This window comes from Sander lucioperca, chromosome 15, assembly GCF_008315115.2.
Source record: "Sander lucioperca isolate FBNREF2018 chromosome 15, SLUC_FBN_1.2, whole genome shotgun sequence".
NCBI classification, from domain to species: Eukaryota; Metazoa; Chordata; class Actinopteri; order Perciformes; family Percidae; genus Sander; species Sander lucioperca.
Window position 1 is genome coordinate 20,057,200 of NC_050187.1, and position 22,445 is coordinate 20,079,644.

A 22,445-nucleotide genomic window follows, 5' to 3' on the forward strand; every position below is an offset into this window, starting at 1 on the left:
GTATTTAGGTAGTGGTCCCTCCGAGGACCAATGTCATCCGCCCTCTAAACCAATGTCCTGAGCTCAAGCCTTTTGCAATGGTCACCTGACTCAGAAAAATGTCTTCTCTGTGAAATCGAGGTGAAGCCTATTTGTAAGAGCAGGAGCTGTGGATTTTTGCTGTCGGTCCTCCGTCATTTTGATTGGTGTGTTTATTTGAACCCACAGCACCTTCCACACATGCCTAAGGAGGCTGGTAGCTACTCCATTATCCATTGCCTCAGGTCACGCTGCCAGGTGTGACAGCAATCAGACTGTGTCTTTTTGAATGCTTATATGCACAAATACTTTTTTTTTCTCTTGTAGGGCTGTGGCCTCCCTCAGGCTTACCTCCCAAGGACTTTGTGAAGCTGCTACCTAAACCAGCGTTGTTTTTATCTTTTCACTTCACACCATAAGGACTCCTTTTAATACGTTTCATGGAACAGACTCCATCTCTTAACTATTATCCAGTTTAAGGTTAATAGACTCAAATTGACTATAATTGTTTTTTCACACACACACACACACACACACACACACACACACACACACACACACACACACACACACACACACACACAGCTTATATTAGCACTAATGTCAGGGAATGCTTTGCACACACTTGCACGTGCGCCCATTGTTTGTTTCAGCGTTGTCTACCAAACAACTTGTGGCCAGGGTTGCAGTTGCTCAGCTTCTTGGAAATACAATCACGGGGGAAAAAACATTTTTTGGATGTTTATGAGAGAACACACTTGTCTCTTAACTCTGACATCGTCGGGAAATTATTAATCTGTAAAGCAGCACATGTTGAGCAATATCTTCAAAGCACATAGACACAGACAAGTCTTAATTTAAATCTTATGTTAGTGTGATTTGACGGAGATGACTAGCTGTGTTTAAGCCTGCACACTCCAGGAAGTGTGCAGTCCTGGGTAAGGGAAAAAGATTTTTCTCTTGGATCGGCAGAAAACAGTTGAACGTGCTCACGTGTAAATGTGTGTTACACATAAAAACAAAGCCAGCCACATGATTGAAAGCTGAAACTGCTATGCTATGATAGACAAAAATGATATGATGATACAGAATGAAGTGAGGACAATGGTGCATTAGTGGCTGCGTGGTCAACAGGAGCAACGCATCAGATCCTTATCCACCAAAGTACTCTGACTGAATACAAAACATATAGACTGCTGTTGGTCTCCCAGGGAGTTGGATTACGCCGCTCAACACAACTGAAACTCTAGCTGCAGAAAAGGAGCACTTTGTATGAATGAGGAGAATGTTAAAGATGCTGCTTCCATAAAAGTGTTATCACTCTTTTCCTGAGGACATTTGATATATTTTATTAGCTGATTGGTGTCTTTTCTCCCTGCCATCTCTCACAAATCCTAAAAAGATGCTTATGTCTCTGAAATGTGCAAAGCAAGCATGCTTATCTAAGTGGAATGAATGTGTAATCAGCACTTAGTAAATTTACAGTGACATGTAAATAATGCATTATTGGTTTTTGAGCTTGGAGCTGAGCAGTCCACAGTCAGTTTAAGTTTTAGCATGAAAAGTAATTCCTTTGTTTATTGAAAGCCACTTCACTCGTATAACACTGTTGACTGAGGGCTGAGATATAAAGCAAGCAGGTCATGAGGCTCTATACTTTCAGGAAAGGTTGTTGAACTTGTTGTAAGGCCTCTAGTGTCATGAAAGAGTAAGGGATGAAACAAGTGGTGGAGAAATGCTGTAAAAGCCAAAAGATGTCATCAGGAAAGTATCACCATCTGCTCCCTCTTTGAGAGCTGATTTCAGTCTCATTTCATGTGGAAGCGCGCACAGACGGAGAGCTGACCAGAAAAATATTGACAGGGTAGGGTGAGATTGTAGCAGTGATTGGAAGGAGGTTTGAGTAAATAGAATCGGTGGAAAATGAAGATGAAACATAGAGAGAGATAATGTAGAGGAGGATGAGGAAATATAGAATATGTTTCAGATGGCAGCAGTGGGAGATGGAAATGAAGGTTGGAGTGTGGAGCAGCTTGGAGCGATGGGATTTTAACTTCATGCTTATCACTTCAAAAAGATGTAAAATGCAGTCTGCTCCTCTGCACACCTTCCTCCATCTTTCTCTCCGTCTATCTCTTCCTAACCTGAGGTGACCCTTTTGGAGAATGTGAGGCCTAATAGTTTTGGTTTGATATGCTGTGCAGTTTCCTTTCACAGACACAACCCATGTCCCAGGGAGCTAGCTCATTCAGCGCTGCATGTAAGCTTTGGCTATGCGCTCCCCTCTACTTACTGTGCGCAGCAGCGGTCATGGATTACAGCATTTTTTGAGTGTGACATTGCTGCTGTAACAGTTGAAGCAATTCTCCAGGGGGACAGGTGGAGTTTGAGACAATCAAAATGCAGCGTATTTGTTTCAAATCCGGCTTTGTTTTTTGTTTTTCACTCTATGATGTGCCTCTCATCCATTTCACCGTCGCAGCTTGCTGCAGCCTCATTGTGAGCCCCTCACAGCTGTGTCAGACAATCCTGATCCTGTAAGAGTTTCAGCCATATGGAGATGAAAATATAGGGTACACTTGTTGATGAGCAGTTGGCTAGTTGGCCAATAGGGTTGTGGTAAAGGGATGTTAGAGATCGCAGCAAAGGAGAATGATGAGTTTAGAGAGCATGGAGGCGTCTGAGAAGCAAGCATGAGTCAACAGAAACCATCAATGCTGTAATCATGTTGAAATAACCGAATTACATTACATTAGTCATTGCATTTCACTCTTGAACATATAACAGCTATTTTTTTTGTTAAATCCCTAATAATTTCCTACTTAGTTTTTTTTAAACAAACTATTTAATCAGTCACACAATTCAACATGTGTGAAGAATATTAAATGCAGCGTTCTTTCAAAGAAAATTCCTTTCCTACAACTTCTTTTTAAACTCCACTATCTAAACAAACAAAAAAAAGAAGAAAAAAAACAGTTTCAGACCTTTGTAACTTCATGACACTTATTTCTATCATTAGTCCCAAATGGTATAGTTCTTTTCAGGAAACCTTCAATAAATATTTAGAAGAATTATTAGGAAAACAATTGACCCATAAAATAAAAAGTTAGCCCCACTCCTTTGACCCCAAAGAAAGTTGTTTTGTTTTGAAGTTGAGTTGAGGGTATGTGCAGGACCAATAGGGGTCAGCAGGGAGCAGTAGAGCAAAGAGTGTATCGCTCCATGGTGTTTTAAGCCCCCAACGTCTCCTTCCAGGCAGCGCTGCGACCATTGACTTCAAGGCACCTAACTCTAACCTTAACCCTAACCATAACCATTGCCTAATCCTAGTGCCTTTCAGACAGCGCTGCCTGGAAGGAGACGTTGGGGGCTTAAAACACAGATAAACCAGTGTATCTGAGCTTAGAGTGTAGCTTTATGTCCCACTTTATTAAACAAGAATATATAACAAACAAATACATACATTAGTATTTGACAAGGCAGCTTCTCATCTCATTGCATTCCTACAAGCCTTAACGCAAGAACCAGTGGTTTTGAACCAGGAAGTGCCTTTTGATGCATCACAACACTCACTTGTTTCATCTCTCTTCTTGTTTTCGGTAAAACTAGCTGGCAACCAGCCTCCAAACCAGTACAATGGGTTCTTAATATCTATGGTGCAGCAGAGATTTTGTCCTAAACGTGACCGGTTTTCTATTCAAACTTTGAACTTGAATCTAACTTGTCTTTTTTGTGTTAATTACAAGCAATAACGGCACTCAAATTCAAAATATTTTATCTCCCTGGTTTCCCCTTCTGAACTTTTGAGCATTTTTAGGCATTCAAAATGCAAATGTACCTTTCAGTAAATTGCAGGCATGAGGCATGTAAGACGAACAGCCTTTAAATGCAAATTGCTGCTGCTGCTCTGGACTGTATTTATCTGGGAGCCAAATGAGGCCGGACTTTAAAATGGCGATTGGAATAGGTGGGTGGGGGACAGATTTATTGTTCCATCCTTCATCCTTCATCGTCAGTAGGCTACACAGAGGGGGGAGAGGAAGAGGGTGTGTAAATTCAAGGTTACTCGCCTCAGCTAGCTGTAGTGTAAAGGAGTGAATAGTGTTGCAGCCCGCTGGTACACAGAACATGTCTGAAGAGTTTCTGTTTACTGTAGCCTTTTGTACATCGGCAAAACAACACACCTCTGATGGTAGCTCTTAGAGGAATTATTTATACTTCCTGTTTGTGTAGTTTGCTTTTGTGTGAAGACATGCATGCTGTGTTTCTCTTCAGCTAGATCAGAGGTAAAGCAGTTCAACTTTGTGCCATTTCAACATTATATCACTCCACACTGTCATTAAACAGGGTCTAATAGCTAACACTCTTCACTTCACAGGTTATTTTGACCTGTTGTTTGCTGTGGGTAAAGGCACAGATGGAAGGTTTAGATGTGGGAGAGGTAGCTTTGTAACCCTAGGCGTGTTTGTGTGCCAGCAGCCCCCCCACTGAGGGTTTGAATACTGCAGGGAAGCTGCTTACAACCCCAAAATCCTGATCAGATCTTTGAAAGACAGGAATAGTGCTGCTGTGGTTGAAGAGGATATTATTGCATTCTGAGTGTGTGACGATGTTTAAAATTCCCTAACCTGTAAATTTGCAATGCAGACTTCTCCAAAATGTCCAGGGTCAGTAATGGGGCGCCATCTGTTTAACAGCAGGTGATGGTTGATGATGTTATAGCTAGTGGACAAGGGCCAAAAGTGAGTGAGGTGGGTACTGAGGAGGGGGATGCACTAGTGTTTCTTATTTATGTACATATATACTTAGGTCTTTTCTGCAGTGATGCACATTTCAGCAAAAGTTCAGCACAGATGATGGATCTAAAGAGAGTTTTTAAAGAGATGGCTGGATGGAGTATGCCAATCATTTTCACACAGCCTTTGAAAAATCCTCTGTTCTCCTTTCCTGCAAAGTCTGAACAAGTCTGGGCATATAAACACCAGAGCCTAAAAACTGTTATTGCTACTTTCTTATCTGAGAAAGACACAATAGCAATCCTAATTACCTCCATCAGGCTGCTGATGTTTATAGGAGACAGAGCTAAAGCCGGACTTAGCCTGCTCATTGATTTTACTTCAAAGAATGCACACAACTACTGTAATTACTTCTCTGTCAGTAAGAAGAACTTAGCAAACCGTGTACATTTGTGGCCATTCAGTTTTAAATTTGAATATCTGTGCTGGTGTTTAAGCCCTTTCTGTTCATCAGTGGTTAGAGACGAATAGTCTGATGCCAGAGACATCAGGTCAGCCAGGTCAAGAGTTGAAAAGCACAATGAGCTCTGCCCTCGTGGCTCTGTGCCACTGTCTGCATCTCAATAGCTTTTGATGACTCGTCTCATCAAACGCTCGCATGCATACGGTGGCGGTTTAATTAAGTGAGAGAGATTCTGGTCATACCTAGTAGCACTCTGCTGCAACTTGAGAAGCATTTAGGATTCATTGATCCATCCTGCTGAGAGTGTTGCGCAGGATCTACGTCTGTCGTCAGCTTCTGCTGTCGTCCCGTGCTCCTCATAAAGCCTAATGCACTGGTAAAATACTTATCTAATTTAGAAGGTTATCACTAGCCCCAGGTGCTGATGTGGAGACTGATATGCCGATATTTCAGTCAACAGTGAATGCTGAAGGTGCCTTTTTTTTTTTTTTTTAAATGCTGATAAACCCAGATGCTGTCAGACGTTAAATAGAGGGCTGTGTGGCTGCTGGCTATTGCACATCTTCAATGTGATGTGTGTGTGTGTGGAAGTTAGTGCATATTAGATAACAAACATGAGCCAACACCGCAACTCTCTGTAAGGAAATCATTAAAGAGCCCAAGATCAGTCTTTCAACGATTGACCATCAGTTTGTGGTGCTTTATACCCTCTATATTTGCTATGGTTTACAATACAGCATACTGTGACTGAAGCAGCAGGATAAATGTGGGTGGGTTAAGAGAAAGAGCTCCTAGTTCATTACCACCACTGAGATGCCCTTGAGCAAAGCCCTAATCCCCAACTGCTTCGGTGGAACTGCTGAATCACAGACAGACCAGACTGTGGTTGTACTGGTTCCAGAGGTAAATGTGTGTAACAGTGAGAATGTGAAAGAATGTGAAACGTCCCTGGATGACTTAAGGAGAAAAGGATTTTATTACATAAAGTAGTAATATGATCCAAACCTGCTGGCACTTTTGAATGTTGTAGCAGCTTATTAAATAATTACTCTGAACAGTTGGGGGAATGTACTACAGTATTCTAGGGTACTCTGGCTCTAACTTCCTCACACTCATGACCTTTTGAATAAATGACTCTTGAGTAAATATTGTCTTTTTGATGTAGATACGGTTATAGATACAGTTCAGTCCATGCAGTCTCTACTATTGTACCACTGTATTGTACTACAGCTGCTACTCTGATAGGACACTGACCCTGTCTATGACCATATTAAGTACAGTGTGTTCTGCTCGATGACATGACAGTGAGTCACTCATTAGTGATACAGAGCTTCTTCTGCTCTGTACTAATGTCTTCAGCCGGGAAAACACTAGGAGACTGTGAAAGGACTCTGCATTATGTCTGATGTTTGCAGATTGCGCTCTCAGAGAAGAACACTGCGTTCATATTTTCCTCAGAGTGGACTGATTGGGCTCCAGTCGTATTAAACTAAACATGCCTGAGATAAAAGTGGCAGATCAGACGTGTTTGTGGCAAAACCAGGAAGTGAGCGATTCAAATCCCTAGTCCTTGAACACTACAACATACTGTAACTTATGCTTATGCTGACCTGAACAAATGTACAAAAGACAAATTTTAGACAAAAGTATACCCAAGCGTGAATGAGAACATCTATTTCAAACCCTTTTTTTAACTTATGAAACATTTATTTTAACACAGAACAATTGATTTAAATTGTTTTTTATCATGGCCAGATGTTGATGCCATGTTGGCCTCTCTACCTATCACATGCCCCGTCTACTCTAACTTCCCATTACATCCGGTATATCCGGTACGCCTATGCTGAAATAAAAACTTAATTTGTGTTGGATTGAGGTAAATGGATTAAATACTGCACAACATTATTTGGAATTTAGACTATGCATCATGTGAGCACAATCTATCTAGTTTGTTTTTCATGGATAATACAGTACGTGCAACACTTGGGCTAATAAAGTTTGGGTTTGGGGGAATGACACTCTTGATATCCACCTGTTTTACCCAATTCAAATCAAATTTTTTAATCAATTTATATAGCAAAACTCTTTTTTTTCTCCATTTTCCCCCATGAATGGGCCATGTAGATTTTGTTATTATTGTAACTTTTACATACACATGAGTGCCTGAAGTTAGTTACACGTTTGTACATCCTCAAAGTTACCCTTTGAGCACACCTCTATCTTTCTGGACTTCAAAATGAGTTGGCCAAATCAAGATTATAATTCATCTTTGAGTTATACAGTGTTTCATCAGCTTGATTAAACTCCCCACTCTTTTGCTTTGATGAATCATTTATTGTGAAATTTCCATGGGGAATTGTAAACGCGCTGCTCCATATTGTTATGATTCCCTCCTACATCTTTAGTTACGGTTTGCATGTGTGCGTCATCTTGCCACCAGTGTGAATTCCTGAATTGTGTCTGTTAAACACAGTAATTGGGTGCATATACTGGCACGCTCCACAGTCCAGTTTCCAGCCTTGCAGCCCGGCCAGAAATAGCCTTTGAAAGTGTGGCTCCCAGAAAGAGGTCATTTTATAGTTTTTTCCCCCCTCCACCCGACCGCCCCGCTGAAAGTACTCGCATCCCCATTCTACAAATTCATCGACTTTCACAGGTCAAGATGGATGTGTCCATTGGGTGTAATGTTGTGTGAGATATTGGGCAAGAGGACAGTGGTGAGGAGAGCCACAACTCAATAAAGCTACTTCAGTCACCCCCTTGTTACGGGACGGTGAATTGCTGGCATTGTGCCGTGGTCGTGCTGCTGCAGAGACGGCCCACTCAATGTTTCTGCTTGTGTATTTTGGTCTGCAGATTATGTACCATGAATACACAAGGCTCAGAAACCATCCTCCGCTGCATTACACAGTGATATATAAATGAAAAGCAAAGCTCCAGATTAAAGCGTTGTATACGGTTACAGCAGATAAGTAGCAAAGGATCCCTGCGCAGTTATTCAACATTTTACAGAATATTAAACAAGTAAAACTGCTTGAAATAATAATGAATAATTAATAGTTTTTTGATTTTTCTCACGGACCATCTCTCTCTTCTTTATTTCTGTCTCTCTCCCTTCATCTTATTCTCTTAATTTGAGGTAGATTTGATTGAAATGTGCAGCAGGCAGACAAGCTGTAGTGTTGTAGTTATCAGTATGCATGACTGTATTTGAATATAAACTGAGAAGGCTATTACAGCTCAATTTCACGCCCTGTGGGATATCTTACATGTTTCTCCCTCAGTAGAAATCAGACTGTCAGAGTTATATTTCACCTCCTCTCAGGTCTCTGAGTTTGTAAGGCTCCGCTTTCCTGCCTTAAAATCAGGCTGTTACACTTAAGCTGTGATTGATATTTTCTGACAGGGGCTGTGATCGGTCAAACTGCTGTTCTCAATAACCCACATTGTTCCGTAGCTATACATTAAAAAGCCAGTGGTGCTGTCAACCTGTGCTGAAAGATCACCAGCTCATTATGTGTTGTTAATGTGACGAGGCTCTTAGCTGGCTGAGTGACCGGAAAGCTACACTTGCATCATCTGCAGTTATAGCATGTTCTCACCTCGGCTTAGCGATCTCTGCTTTTTTGTCCTGCTTTGTTCCCTTGATGGCTAAATCATATTCATTTGTCTTTTCTTTTTAAACATGTATTTATTGAGTTTGTGTACATTTGACAGACAAAAACAGTACAACAAGGCACATAACAAAAAACAGAAAGGAGACCAAGGATCAAATGGAGTAGCTGTAGTACTACCTACAGTCATGAATCTGTAAATCCATAGGTGTATGATTACACGAGAAACATACAGCAGTTGTTTATCTCAACAAAAAAAAAAATTGTTGCGGGCAAAAATCCTTGATTATGCGGCACGTTTTCTTAAAAAATGCAATTGAATATGCGGGATATTTATGCAATTTTATGTGATGAAATTGCGGGAACTTGCAAAAATTGTGGGAACTTGCATAAACTGCGGTTTCATCATGGCTTCATCGCGGGGTTTGCAGATTTTCGATGATGTTCACGTCACGTAATTACGTCACTTCATAACGTTCCCATGGCAACAGGAGAAAATGGCTGCTCTTGTGTGAAGTAAACGCAACATTTTTCAACTTTCTGCTAAGATATATGTGACTTTTTTGCAACGAAAATGCGGGGATTATGAAATAAGGCAAGCCCCGCATATTTTGCGCGGAAATCGGCAATTTATGCGGCAAAGTGCGGCGTATTTGAAAAAATGCGGCCCCTGCATAAATATGCGGACTTTGGCTGATTATGCATTGAATTATGCGATTGCATAATCACGTTTTTCTGGATGGACTGGTTATCACTCTAACCATCCACATGCAAATTATTAGTGTTGCTGAAGCGACAAGATTGGACACATTGTGTTGATGTACTGTAAATTAGATGCATTATCTTCACCTTTAGAAATCATGTTATTCTGAATGGATTCAGAAGCTAGTTATACAAACCTCACTCAGCTGACTGTTGCTTCATCACTTAACTGCTGCCTGGGTCCAATTTCACACTGTTCATTTACAGCCACAAACTGCCAGGGTTTATACCAGCTCTCGTTTAGCTCATGAGCTTATGATTTTGAAGTACACCAGAGAAAATGGCATGCTCGAATACCAGAGAGAGAATTTTGCTACGTGCAAAAAGGCTTGTGTAGAGTAGAGTTGCCAAGATCAGCTGGATCTGTATTGCTGCCGATACTGATCCTGTAAGGCGGATTGGTTTGATCAGTAAGGCAGATTGGTTATTGGTCAGACAAGGCCGTTCCACATCAAATACAGTTTCCTTGTCAGTGTCTTTTAAAACATTCAGTGTTTTGACTATCCATTGCATTCATTAAGTCAAACATTATCCAATAAGTTGTAATGTTATATACATAGGGCATTTAACAAAAGAGAGAGCATTGATATTAGATTGGGAATCTGTATCAGCAGAGGTATTGGAATTGGTTTCAGGGAGAGAGAGTCATCAATTGTGGAAAAAATTCCATTACAAGTAAAAGTTCTGCATTCAAAATAGTACTTCAATAAAAGTACAGAAGAATTATAAACAAAATAAGTTCTCTCTCATTATGCACAAAGTGTTTTATCATATTATATTATTACTGATAAGTGTTCAGTACGGTGGCCCTGAAGTGCAAATCACAACAGCAATAAGGAAAACACGACGGCAAATATGAAAACACGACGGCAAATATGAAAACACGACGGCAAATAGGAAAACACGACAGCAAATAGGAAAACACGACAGCAAATAGGAAAACACGACAGCAAATAGGAAAACACGACGGCAAATATGAAAACACGACGGCAAATAGGAAACACGACAGCAAATAGGAAAACACGACGGCAAATATGAAAACACGACAGCAAATATGAAAACACGACAGCAAATAGGAAAACACTTCAATAAATCACAAAACACAACGGCATTAACTTCTACCGGAAAAGGTAGGGCCTATCTAGCAGTGGACGGACCCTCCTGATTGGACAGACGCACTGTCTGTCTTTCGCGCTCCCAAATCACCCACAATCCTATGCGCGCGGCTTTGCCGGCTCGTTAAAAAAACAACAACAATGGCGGACCTAAGTGGGAGTTGGAGCGGCATCGCTGATGGCACAATTAACATTTAAATGTAAGTATATTTAGTGTTTGCCGTACATTTGTTATCACCGTTAATGTGTTACATCAATGTCAAGTGTTACGCATTAATGCTGGTACAAATTGCTATTATAATTAGGTAGATACACCCCGAGCTAACGTTAAGCTAACTGAACCTATCATTTAACATTAGGCTGTTAGCTAGCTAGCTGTGTTGCTGTCTTTTATGCCATTTGTGTTCGTAAAGTTTAATGTCCGGTGGCATTTTCATCTCTTTTTGTAAGCCGTTACTGTATATGCGTAATGTTAGCAGAGATTTAGAAATTGGTTTGTTTATCAGTTGTAGCTGCAGGATTGGAGGTAAAGCTGCACCTTGTTAACTTCACTAGCAACGTTAAATGAAAGCTAAAATGTATGAGTAGTTTCCCATGTAACAAGTATAACATTCCGTTATAGCATTTATAATGGTAAAGATCTTTTTCTTGTGTTTGCTGTCTTTTAACAGGGACTAAGGAACAAATGGAGGCTGCACTACAACGCTGAAGTTGGCATCCGATTCGCAGCTTCCAATTCGGCAGTTAAGGGGAAATTTAAGGGGAACTTAAAACTGTCCGATTCAGCAGGGAAACATAATTTACATTGCTAAGTGACTGATCCTCCGTTTTTTGAACCTCTTACTGTATTGAATGAGTGTTAGTCATTAAGGTAAATTATTAATTATGTCTAAAACACACTTTTAGATTTGTGAAAGCTTTTATTGTCTTTATGAGAACACAATAAAGGGAGATTTCACCGTTTTTCTAAACTTGTCAAATCAGGACTAAATTATCCCAGAGAGTCTAAGGAGTCTTAAAAACACAGTTTGAGATTTGTGAAAGCTTTATTCTATTTGTGAAAATGCAATAAAGGGAGATTTTACTGTATTTTTCACATATAGACTACATTGGACCAGGTCCAGATCCAAAACCACAATATTTAAGACTTGTCAAATCAGGACTAAATTATCCCAGAGAGGCTAAATAAACTGTTTTATTTTATTGCCACAGCATGGCCTTTGCTAATTGACATTCAACGTACAAGTCCACGTCTCTCCATGTCATTTCTTATATCCATGAGCAGGTCTTCCTTCTCACTTCAAAAGAAAAGTAGAAAAAGTTATTTTTACCTTTTGGAAATCAATCTAAATATCGTCATAGATTTGCCAGTGGTTTAATTTACTCTTCAAATCCTTCTCCTTCATCATAAGTGTTGTTTTCTCACCTTTCCTCAGAAAAAGAGGCAGGACTGAGTATTAAGATTTTTTTTAATTCATACTTCATAGGCCATTGTCTCAGGTGAGGAGCAACCCCACTTCTGGGGAACGCTGGGTCCCGATCTTCTTTGATGATGAAACCCAGCTGGACAGGATTGTGAAATACCTGTCAAACTTCCTCGACAGCTGTGACACACTCTCTGATAAAGTGTGCACCATGGTGTCTTCTGACAGGATCAAATACATCCTAAATGTGTTGCTGTCAGAGATAGGTCCACAGTAGTTCCACATTATATTCATGAAGACATTTTTTTCTATGACTTAAAGTGGCTATATGTAACTTTCAGTTTGTGTTAATTCTAGCAGCCACTTTGGACAAAAGTGGTAGTATTTTCACCACACCTGCTGTCGTAAAGGTCTTTTCTTTACGGTGTTGTATTGCCCTCTGTAGATTACCAAGTTTGCGTTACCGTGTTTACACAAGTACAGGGGAAGACCTGCTCATGGATATAATAAATGACATGGCGAGAGTGAGTTAATTCTTGTCCAGTTTTGACAAGTTTAGGTATTGTGGTTTTGGATGTGGACTTGGTCCAATGTGGTCTACATATGCAAAAAACAGTAAAATCTCCCTTTATGGCATTTTCACAAATAGAATAAAGCTTTCACAAATCCCAAACTGTGTTTTTAAGACTCCTTAGCCTCTCTGGGATAATGTAGTCCAGATTTGACAAGTCTAGGTGGATCTAGACCTAGTCTAATGTGGTTTATATGTGAAAAAAAACTTATTGTGTTCTCATAAAGACAATAAAGCTTTCACAAATCTAAAAGTGTGTTTTAGACATAATTATAAATTTACCTTAATGACTAACACTCATTCAATACAGTAAGAGGTTAAAAAAACAGTTTTAAGTTCCCCTTAACTGCCAAATCAGAAGCTGCGAATCGGATGCCAACTTCAGCGTCGTGGCTGCACTAGCGTCACCAGAAGGGAGAGATGAGGAGGAGAGGGAAAGCAAAAGACAAGCAGGGAGACAGAGGCCAAAAAGAGATGTTGAATAGATTATTTGCTATATTAGAGATTGCCATTCAAAAAATAAATGCATTAAATTAACTAGTTTGTCTGTGTCTTTTAAGTTTTTGGGTGTGTATATAATATAAACTGTTTTTCAATGTTTATTTTTCCATCAAATTATGACCTGGACACAGGAAACTTCTAACTGAGTAATTATATTCAGATGCTACCTGTTTTAATAACTAGTTAGGTATACAAGCTCTAAAAAGACATTAATGAAACGTGTATCTTTATTATAACATTTATTCAAACATTACTATATACTGTACACAAGTATATTCAACATGAAGCGGCGATCAGACTCAGCTCCCGATGATGGTGTTGCTTCCGGACTGCAGACAGAAGGAGAAAGATTAGGTTAGTCCAGAAGTTATCCAACCTGTCCTGGTAAGATTAGAATTGTATCACAAGTATATTAAGCATACTGAAACATGAAGGTACTTCATGTAACTGTGTAGTGGTGTAGTTTCTTCATCATGGTCTTAACTGACAACTGTTGACCATTTAACACACTTACACCTACCTTTACTGTATTAGTGGGTGTTTATCAATGGAGGTATTATGACTTTTCATATGTTGGTTGTAGCCTTGTAGCTTGTGTGTTTACAGTACTATTTACCCTTTCTCACTTGCAGTTTAATGCATATCATACTGCCTGTGGTAGCTCATTAGCTGGTAGCGTTTACCTTGTAGTTGCTGATCATATTTTGCACTGCATTTGTCTGAAAGCTAGAAGCTACTGGACAATGAGCTAATGTTGCATACATGCAGTAAACTACAAGCTAATGTAAACGGTTAGCTACTGCAATTCTCCTTACCGGTAAGTGTTATCACTACTGTACAAACATGAACTCCCACGAGTTTTTAATTTATTGACATGGGATAAATAAGACAAAACGACTATTGCTTACATTAAAGCCTATCGGTGTCGGTAACGTTACCTACCTTTGCACGTTGCGAGCAAAGTTCCTGACAGAATATTCTCCTCCTGCAAGCAGACTGACGCCGATTCACCAACAGCACAGTTTATAGTAACACATCCATTTCGTCCAGTGTTTTGAAATAAGAAACGGCTAGTCCGTCTGTTAAAAGCATAGACAGTGAGGCACTTTTATTTTTTCACCTCTCCTTCCTGTCAAAAGACAGACAGTGCGTCTGTCCAATCAGGAGGGTCCGTCCTCTACTAGATAGGCCCTACCTTTTCCGGTAGAAGTTAATGCCGTTGTGTTTTGTGATTTGTTGAAGTGTTTTCATATTTGCTGTCATGTTTTCCTATTTGCCGTCGTGTTTTCATATTTGCTGTCGTGTTTTCCTATTTGCTGTCGTGTTTTCCTATTTGCTGTCGTGTTTTCATATTTGCTGTCGTGTTTTCCTATTTGCTGTCGTGTTTTCTTATTTGCCGTTTTGTTTTCATATTTGCTGTTGTGTTTTCATTTTTTCTGTTGTGTTTTCCTATTTGCCGTTGTGTTTTATGATTTGTTGTTGCGTTTCTCTAATTGCTGTGGTGATTTGCACTTCAGGGCCACCGTAGTTCAGCTCAGTTGAACTTTTTTAAAGTGACTATATATATAACTTTTAAATGTTTCTGAAACTAATTTTTCATCTGATCATAAATGAACTGTAACAGGAAACGAGACTTACAGTGAAAAGAACGCTATTTTTATATAGTTTTTATTAGTGCCTTTGCCCAGGTCCGATTTTACCCACAAAGTCACAAAATGATTTACGGCAGGTAGATGGGGCTACAGAGCACACATTTTGATGGGTCACAGATTTCGGTGTAACACCGGAAAAGCCTGTGTTAGTGAGTATCTAGCCAGGTAAAAGGTAGCAGGAGATTTCTTTATATAGGCCTAATTGTATTCACATTTTATTTTAGAAGTTATCTGATGTAGTTATGGCTGATACTGGGCCAGGACCATCACAGAAAAAAGGAAATTGAACAAAGAACAACTAAAAGCTAAAAGGGAAAGTGAAAGACAACGGCGAAACCCCGGGTCTATCCCGGTCGGGCTTTCAGAGACAATTACGGGATTTTAAATGATTCAAAAACATCCCCAAATTGACCCTCAGGTATGTAATAAGTCTATTTCATTCATAAAATAACTTAAATTACATCCCCTTCCATTCAGTGCGGACGTTTTATTCATTTTAGTCAGTGTTTGTGTTGGCCTGCTATTTTCTTTTCCCTTGTCCACCCCCTGTACTTGTGTAAAACGTCCGTGGGTTTCATGAACTGCGCTATATAACTCTAAGTTATTATTATGTTCGTTGCTACAACAATCTCACAGCAGGCGTAGTATAAGTCCAAAGCGGCCGCTAGAATCAAGACAAACTGAAAATTACATATAGCCACTTTAAATACTGTTGGAAAGTATAGTTTAAAGTTACATAATATCACAATATGTTTTACACATTGTAGTATTTATATACTGTTCATAAAGTGAGTTAGTAACATATGTAAAATCTTAATCTGCAAAGTAATTAGTAACTAATAGCTGTAAAATAAATGAAGTGGAGTAAGAAATACAATATTTTCATCCGAAATGTAGTGGAAGTATCAAGTTGCATAAAATGGAAGTAAAGTACAAATACCTCAAATCTGCATTTGAGTAAATATACTTTCCACCACTCAAAGTTAGATTCTAGTATAAACACTGATGTGGCAGTTGTTGTTTAAAATGTAAAATCGCTTCGTTGTGTTAGCTGGCCAAAGTCCACGAGCCAGTGGACCTGCTGTAAGACTGTATATAGAGGCCAAAGCCGTTCAAGCAGTGTTACTCAATGAAAGTAAAGTGCTGCTCAGCTCATTATCCAATGGAAGTGTGTAGATAAAGAACAGTAACTCTCACTGCTTCATCTATGTCTTTGGCTATAAATGACATAAATCGAAGCAGAATGACCTGGAAAAAAAACATCAGGTGTCAAATAAAAGATTATCCATTGTCACTAGAGAAGAGTGACATCATCAAGGACAAGCAAAAATTATAAGATGACTTTCATATCAAAGTCCTTATTGAGCATTCTATAAATCCAAAGTTTTTGTTTTTTTATCATCAATATTGACCCTTCAAACAAGGTCAATACTGTAACATTTGGTGAAAAAAAAATATACCCAGCATGACTTTATACTCCACAATAACCCAGGGGTCTGAATGGATTCTTCATGTGCCTGTACATACTGTATGTGACATGTGCTCGTGATCAGGGAATGTTCACATGTTTCAGAGTGTTTAACATAGACGGCTGGCGGCTGCAATTAACACACCATGTTTGAGGTTTGTTAATCCCTTTCCTTCATAGCCAACATTCCTATCTATCAAAAGTTGGTAGAATCTTGCTCCTTATCATCTTACTTTCTTAACAAACGAGCATCATTACCCTAAGTGACTTATAGCTGTTTTAAAAGGTTTAATTGGTTCGTTAATTTGTGGACTTCAGCCTGTAATGGCCTGTAGTATTGCTCAGTATTTGAATGATTGTGCTGTGTTGTTACTTTGCCCTTGAATACAGCTGTGAGGATGTGTGTAATAAATTACTCTCTGTTATCTCTGCTCCACCTCGTGTCCCTCTGTTCCTGCTGGGGATTGGTGGAGCCAGTAACGGCCTCTCTGATTGGTGGACAATGGTGGCTAACTCTTTGTCTTAAAATGTGTGTGTGTGTGTGTGTGGCAGGACAGGCTTAAGTTGGGTTAGAGAAAGGTACTTTAAGGTTAAGCTCAGTGTGCAGAGCAAAGGGAGTCTATTTAAAGGACACCACCTCCCTCTCATGAATGATTCAACAACAGTTTGCCCCTCCCCCACCTCCCAACAAGATCAGCTGGAGGAAGTGGCTGCTCGGCCAATGGGATTACAGTACCGTATTGTGTGTGTGTGTCTGTGAGGAGAGAGAGAGAGAGAGAGAGAGAGCGCAAGCCTGGACAAGTAGCAGCAGCAGCTCTGCCTCTGTGTTTGTGTGTGTGAAGAAAATGTAGGGCAGCTGCTTGTTCTCCCTCCCTCTGCCATTTCTCTCCCTATCTTTCCTGTGTTTGTCTTTGTTTCCGCGTTGTGCTGCTGTAGCTCCACTTCCACTACATTGGTTTGTTAGCACTCTCTCTCTCTCTCTCTCTCTCTCTCATTCTCCCTCTCCATCTCGGCTCACCTCGAGGATTTACAGAGGGGGCATGTAACCTCCCTGAGGAACCATTGTCTGCGTAAGGGTGTGTGTGTGTGTTTGTGTGAAAGAAAGATAGGTGAGGTGGCTTCAGGATCCAGAAATGAATTCCTGTTGGAAAATGAAGATTCAGGTACAGATATTTTGTTCTTGGTTGTGTTGCTCTTGTGGATGTTTGTCTCTTGTGTTTGTTGATGGTGCTGATGTCGATGTTGTCATTGTTGTGATTATTTTCAACGCTGCAGGGTGTAAGCTCTACATCATGTTTAAAAAAACATAGCTTTACATCATATCTAGATGCATAGTCAATCCTCTATAAGGCGTGTATGAAGAAAAGAAGATGGCATTGAAAGGAAAGGGGCTCATTGGTTTTTCCATTCAGTGGTTGTTATGGTGAGGCCTTCTGTCTCCGTGGTGATGGCAGAGTTCTTCTGCTGCAGTAGCCGAGAGATGAAAGAGTTGCCAGGAATGTGTGGTTCTTTTTTATTTGTGTGTGTGTTTGTGAGAGAGAGAGCGGGAGAGAGGATAAATGGAGAGCAACATGAGCAGAGATTGTCAGAAATGGTCGTCTGTCCCTCCTGTTTGTTTTGCAAAGATGCATATCTGCATGTGTTTTTGTGTATTCTTTGCTATTTATTTGGAGACTCTAAATCCTGGATGTAGTTTTTTGCAGTCAATGCATGTGCCTGGGCATGCATGCATTACGTTACTGTACGTGTTTGTTTGTGTGGTTCAGAGGAGCATCTGCCACCTCTTCAGGGTGAAAGGTTGACCCACTTTCTCCTGTGCCTCTGCCCTTTGTTCGGGATGTGTGGGGGTGCACAGAAATACTGTATGTGACTCGTGAACTTGAACGCCCTATGAGTATTCTTGTTTTTAATCTCTTCAGGCTATTTGCGTGCTGTCACAGTGATAGATTGCTAAAGTACAGGACATTCTAAAATACCATATCTGGTCAGATTCAGCACACATGAACTCACTAACCCATCTGCTCTGTCATCTTGAGTTTTTTCTATTGTCTTTTTGCTCATGTGCTCTGGCACACAACTCTACTTCTGGTGTGAAAGGGCAACGTTTACATGCAGTTTAAAAAAATGAATATATTTGAGTTAAGGCAATACCCCGGTTTCTGAAACGCCATGTATACACCTTATCCCGGTTAAAAGAGTTCTTGTAACCCAGTTAACAGACCTAGAGAACTCCTTTAGTAACCGGGGTATTCCTGCATGTATATACCTTAACCGGAGTATGGTCCGGTTAAGCGTCTGCGCATGCTTCGTACTGCACCTCCCCACTCCGCTGGAGTGGATTTAACTCGGAAATAATCCGTCAGCGCAACTTGTTTCTATGATGCAACAAAACAAAACAGCGTTGCTCAGATCCGCAGCAGCAGCAGCCTACAGTCCATCCGCCAAGCAGCGGACACCGGGAGATGGCTAAACAGATTGTCCAACTCTGGGGCTGTCCAATGCTGTGTAAGTGGAGGGACCGACTAGCCTGATGCGACCACCGGCTAACTTATCTGGCGAGGGCCCTGTGCTTTCCTACGCTGTTTCAAGAGTGTGTGAATGAAACATTAAGTTGTTAAATTTGACTAATTTAGTGGCCGGTCGGTGTAATTTTGACATAGATCAACCGGAAGAAAAAGCCTTATTATTCTGTTGTGCGTTGGCAGAGCTACACTTGCTGTACCTGAGGTAGAGTTACACCCATCATTCTTCCCATTCTTCCCCGCTCATGTATACGGGGAGAACTGGCATAACCCGGTAATTCATTTAACCTGCAGTGCATGTAAACGCACTGTGTGGAGTGTGATTTCTGCTAATGGGTGCACACACAAACTCCAGACTAACACACAAGGCCTTAGTGGCAGAGTGACCTTATATATATATATATAGCATATCACATCATCGACTGATGCACCAAATCACAGAGCTTTGTGTCAAAAGTGCAGCTGGGGGGGGGGGGTGATTAATGCAGTCACATGTCATGGCAGAGCTTAAAACCTGTTGGAGAGGGGAGGAGGTAAGGACAGAGAGAGAAGTGACCGGACAGGAGTAGACAGTAAGGCAGGAGTTTGTGATATACTGCAGTGCCCGTTTTGAGCGCGTGCCTGTTCAGAAAGGGCCGAATACTTGGTTTCCAGTATTTTTTCCCCACAACTTTATATAACTATAAGTCGCGGCTCAGCTGCGGCTCATGTAGACGTCCCCTTTTGTTCTGTCTAACCAACACATCCAGGTAGTGATGTGGCCCGGGCAGGGAGCCCGGCTCAGCCTGCCAGAGAAGCCGCTACAGCACGTAACGATGTGGCCCGGCAGGTAGGGTTGGGTACTGTTCACATTTTTACTGGTACCTGAAATTCGGTTCCAGTACCCAACGTGTAACTACACTTGGAACCACTTTACTGGCATAGCCGTGACTCAAACGAGGCCGAGGCGACGTAGCTTCGCTCTGTCCGCACCTCTGCGTGTGTGTGTGTGTCGGAGCCCCACTCTCTGCCAACATGCAGAGGACAGAAATGCTTGCACATACTGCGCATGTGTGGGTACACACACAGAGAGTTCCCGATTTATAGATAGACGGTGTGGTTTTACTGCAGCCCTAACGTGGTTTCACTCATAAGTTGGGTATTTTGCAACATGCCCACAGAGCACCTCCATTAAGAGCGTTGTTGTCGTCGTCGTCTTGTTTTTCCTCGGAAAGAGTTCACTTTTAAAAAACCCTTTCGTGGTTTTAACATCCAACAGTGCTGAGAACTCATGCACATAGTATTCAGCACGCTAAATGCTGAATATTTTATATATTTTTTTATTTAAAGAGGAACTTGTTTCAAATGTTCCTACACTTCAGATAGGGTGTTCATATTCCCAGAGTGTGCCAGAGCTAATGCTTCTTTAAGCAGCTGCTGCTAGCTATAAGAAGGGCTCAGGCTCTTGGTGGGCCCAGGCCTCAAGTTGTTACAGAAAGGACTAGGGTTGAGTACCGAATGCTGTACTTTTTTGGGTACCGACTGAATTACGTCGGTACTACCGAGGACCGATTCACTTTAAATCAAACGGTACCAAATTTTGGTACCTGAGAGCGCGTAAGCGCAAGCTTATCTGTCCTCTCTGCATATTGACAGAGAGCGGAGCTCCGACACACGCACACACACACACACACACACACACGCAGAGGTGCGGATGGAGTAAACTCGAGCAAACTACATCAGCTCTGCAGTTTTGTTGAAGTCACAGTGAGTCACAGCAATGCCGATAAAGTGGTTTCAAGTGTGGTTACAGTTTTTCAAAACTTCACGCAGACGGCGTTTGCTGCAATATGATATTAATGGCGAGGCGAAAGCGGTCGCGGTGCTGTTGACGTTACACTTCCTCTGAGACAAGCAGGCACAACAGTGGTTTCTATGCCCTGGTGACTAACTGACAGGCTAATGTTGTAAGGCAAGGCAACTTTATTTCTACAGCACCTTTCAGCAACAAGGTAATTCAGTTACATTCCTTTGCAGTTAAGTTAGTTCTCCATTAGTTCATTGTTGACAACAGGGCAGTCACCAAGTTTATTGTTAAAGGTTTGTGTCATTATGCAGTTTGCACTAAAAAGTCTTTGTTGTTTACATTCTTTTGCATTTTAGTTAGTTCAATATTAGCCTGTCCACAATGTCATTTGGCGCACACCTATCCAAAAGCACAACCAGTTTTATTAATGTTACTCTGAGTGAGCAGTGTTACCAGACTTTTTAAATTTTGGTAACTGTTTTGATTCACAATTCAGGTGGAAAATAAAAGTTTTGTGTTTAATGTATTTTTGTTGATGTTGAAATGGATTTTAAAACGTTTAAAACGTATAATATAATATATAAAAAAAGTATCGTTAAGGAACCGGCATCGAAACTGAGGTATCGAAATTGGCACCGGATCGAAAGATTTTGAACGATGCCCAGCCATAGAAAGGACTCTTGTTTCTGTGAGTTATTGAAGGATTATATGAAAAGGGGACTGAGGGTTCACACACTAATAACGGAGCTAATATAATAGGAGGCACTGCACTGAACTAATTATCTGTAGCTTGACTTTTTCCCACAAGTCATAAATAATTACTTATGTCATTGGGAAGAAGAGCCTGACCCCAAGTGCAGCTAATGAGGAAATGTGAGGGACAAAAATACTTTACCATATCTTTGGATCTCTTGCTCTCTTTATAAAGCAATCACACCCTACTGGTACTGTCATCTTTCCATTCTCCTTCATGTTCCTCTGGTAGTTTCCTACTGTAGCTCTCATTATTGTTAGATTAGACTCTGGTATTGCATCTATAATACTGCCATATAGCCTTCATAGACGCACAGCCAGAATAGGTTGCTGTCCACATGGTCCTGCACTGAATGTGATATTCACTGTCTCTCCTCTTCCATATCCTGTTTGGACATACTGATGTAATTATGCCTGGGATGAAGAAAGATGAGGCACGGATAGAGCAGGAGGAGGAAGAAGAAGGAGAAGGAGAAGAGGAGGAGGAGGAGAAACCACAAGCTCACATCCTGCTCATGAGAGCACAGACAGACATGCTTATTCACACACAAACAAATGCTGTGTGCAAACACAGAGTCTGGGGGTGTTTCGTGCCTCCCCTGCAGTCTCACTTTACATGCCATCTCAGTTTAATGTGGTTTTATGATACACACCGAAACACACACACAGATGCTGCAGGCTGACACTGTGAGGCTGTTGTTTTGCTGAGCCAATGCCTCTGGTGTAAAAAGAAAATACCCTCAAATAAGACTGCCACGTTAGACAAATGTTCAAAAGCATTGCTTAGCTTTGTTGGAATCTAAACAAAGTGCTTGACATCTCTGTATAGCATGATTTCAGCCTCCTTTCCCTTCCTCAGACACAGTTATCCTGGGTCTGGTTAGACGTCTGTGGTCAGCCAAGCTCTTTACTGATGGTTGTTACTGTGCATAGTTGAGATTTCGTATCTGCTGACGCTCTCCTGCCCTGCTGCCCACTCCTGCATTTCCTCCTGAAGTGGCCGCTGGACATTGAAAGAGAAAAACCACATAAAGGCCAATTTTTTTTCCTCAAGGGACTC

General features: G+C 40.9%; 1 protein-coding gene across 9 annotated transcripts in view; it reads left to right on the forward strand.

Annotated features, from left to right (window-relative positions):
• march8 (membrane-associated ring finger (C3HC4) 8) overlaps window positions 1–22,445 on the forward strand; it is an 82,245-nt gene that overhangs the window by 32,145 nt on the left and 27,655 nt on the right. For 5 of the 9 annotated variants that reach the window (XM_035992270.1, XM_035992276.1, XM_035992273.1 and 2 more), the window contains exon 3: window positions 20,735–20,743. The exons of 3 other annotated variants lie outside the window; for them this stretch is intronic. In XM_035992270.1, the coding sequence (XP_035848163.1) occupies window positions 20,735–20,743 (9 nt within the window). Of the gene's footprint in view, window positions 1–17,098; window positions 17,488–20,734; window positions 20,744–22,445 lie in introns of those variants that run through there. One more of the 9 variants, XM_035992277.1, reaches the window with a different exon arrangement.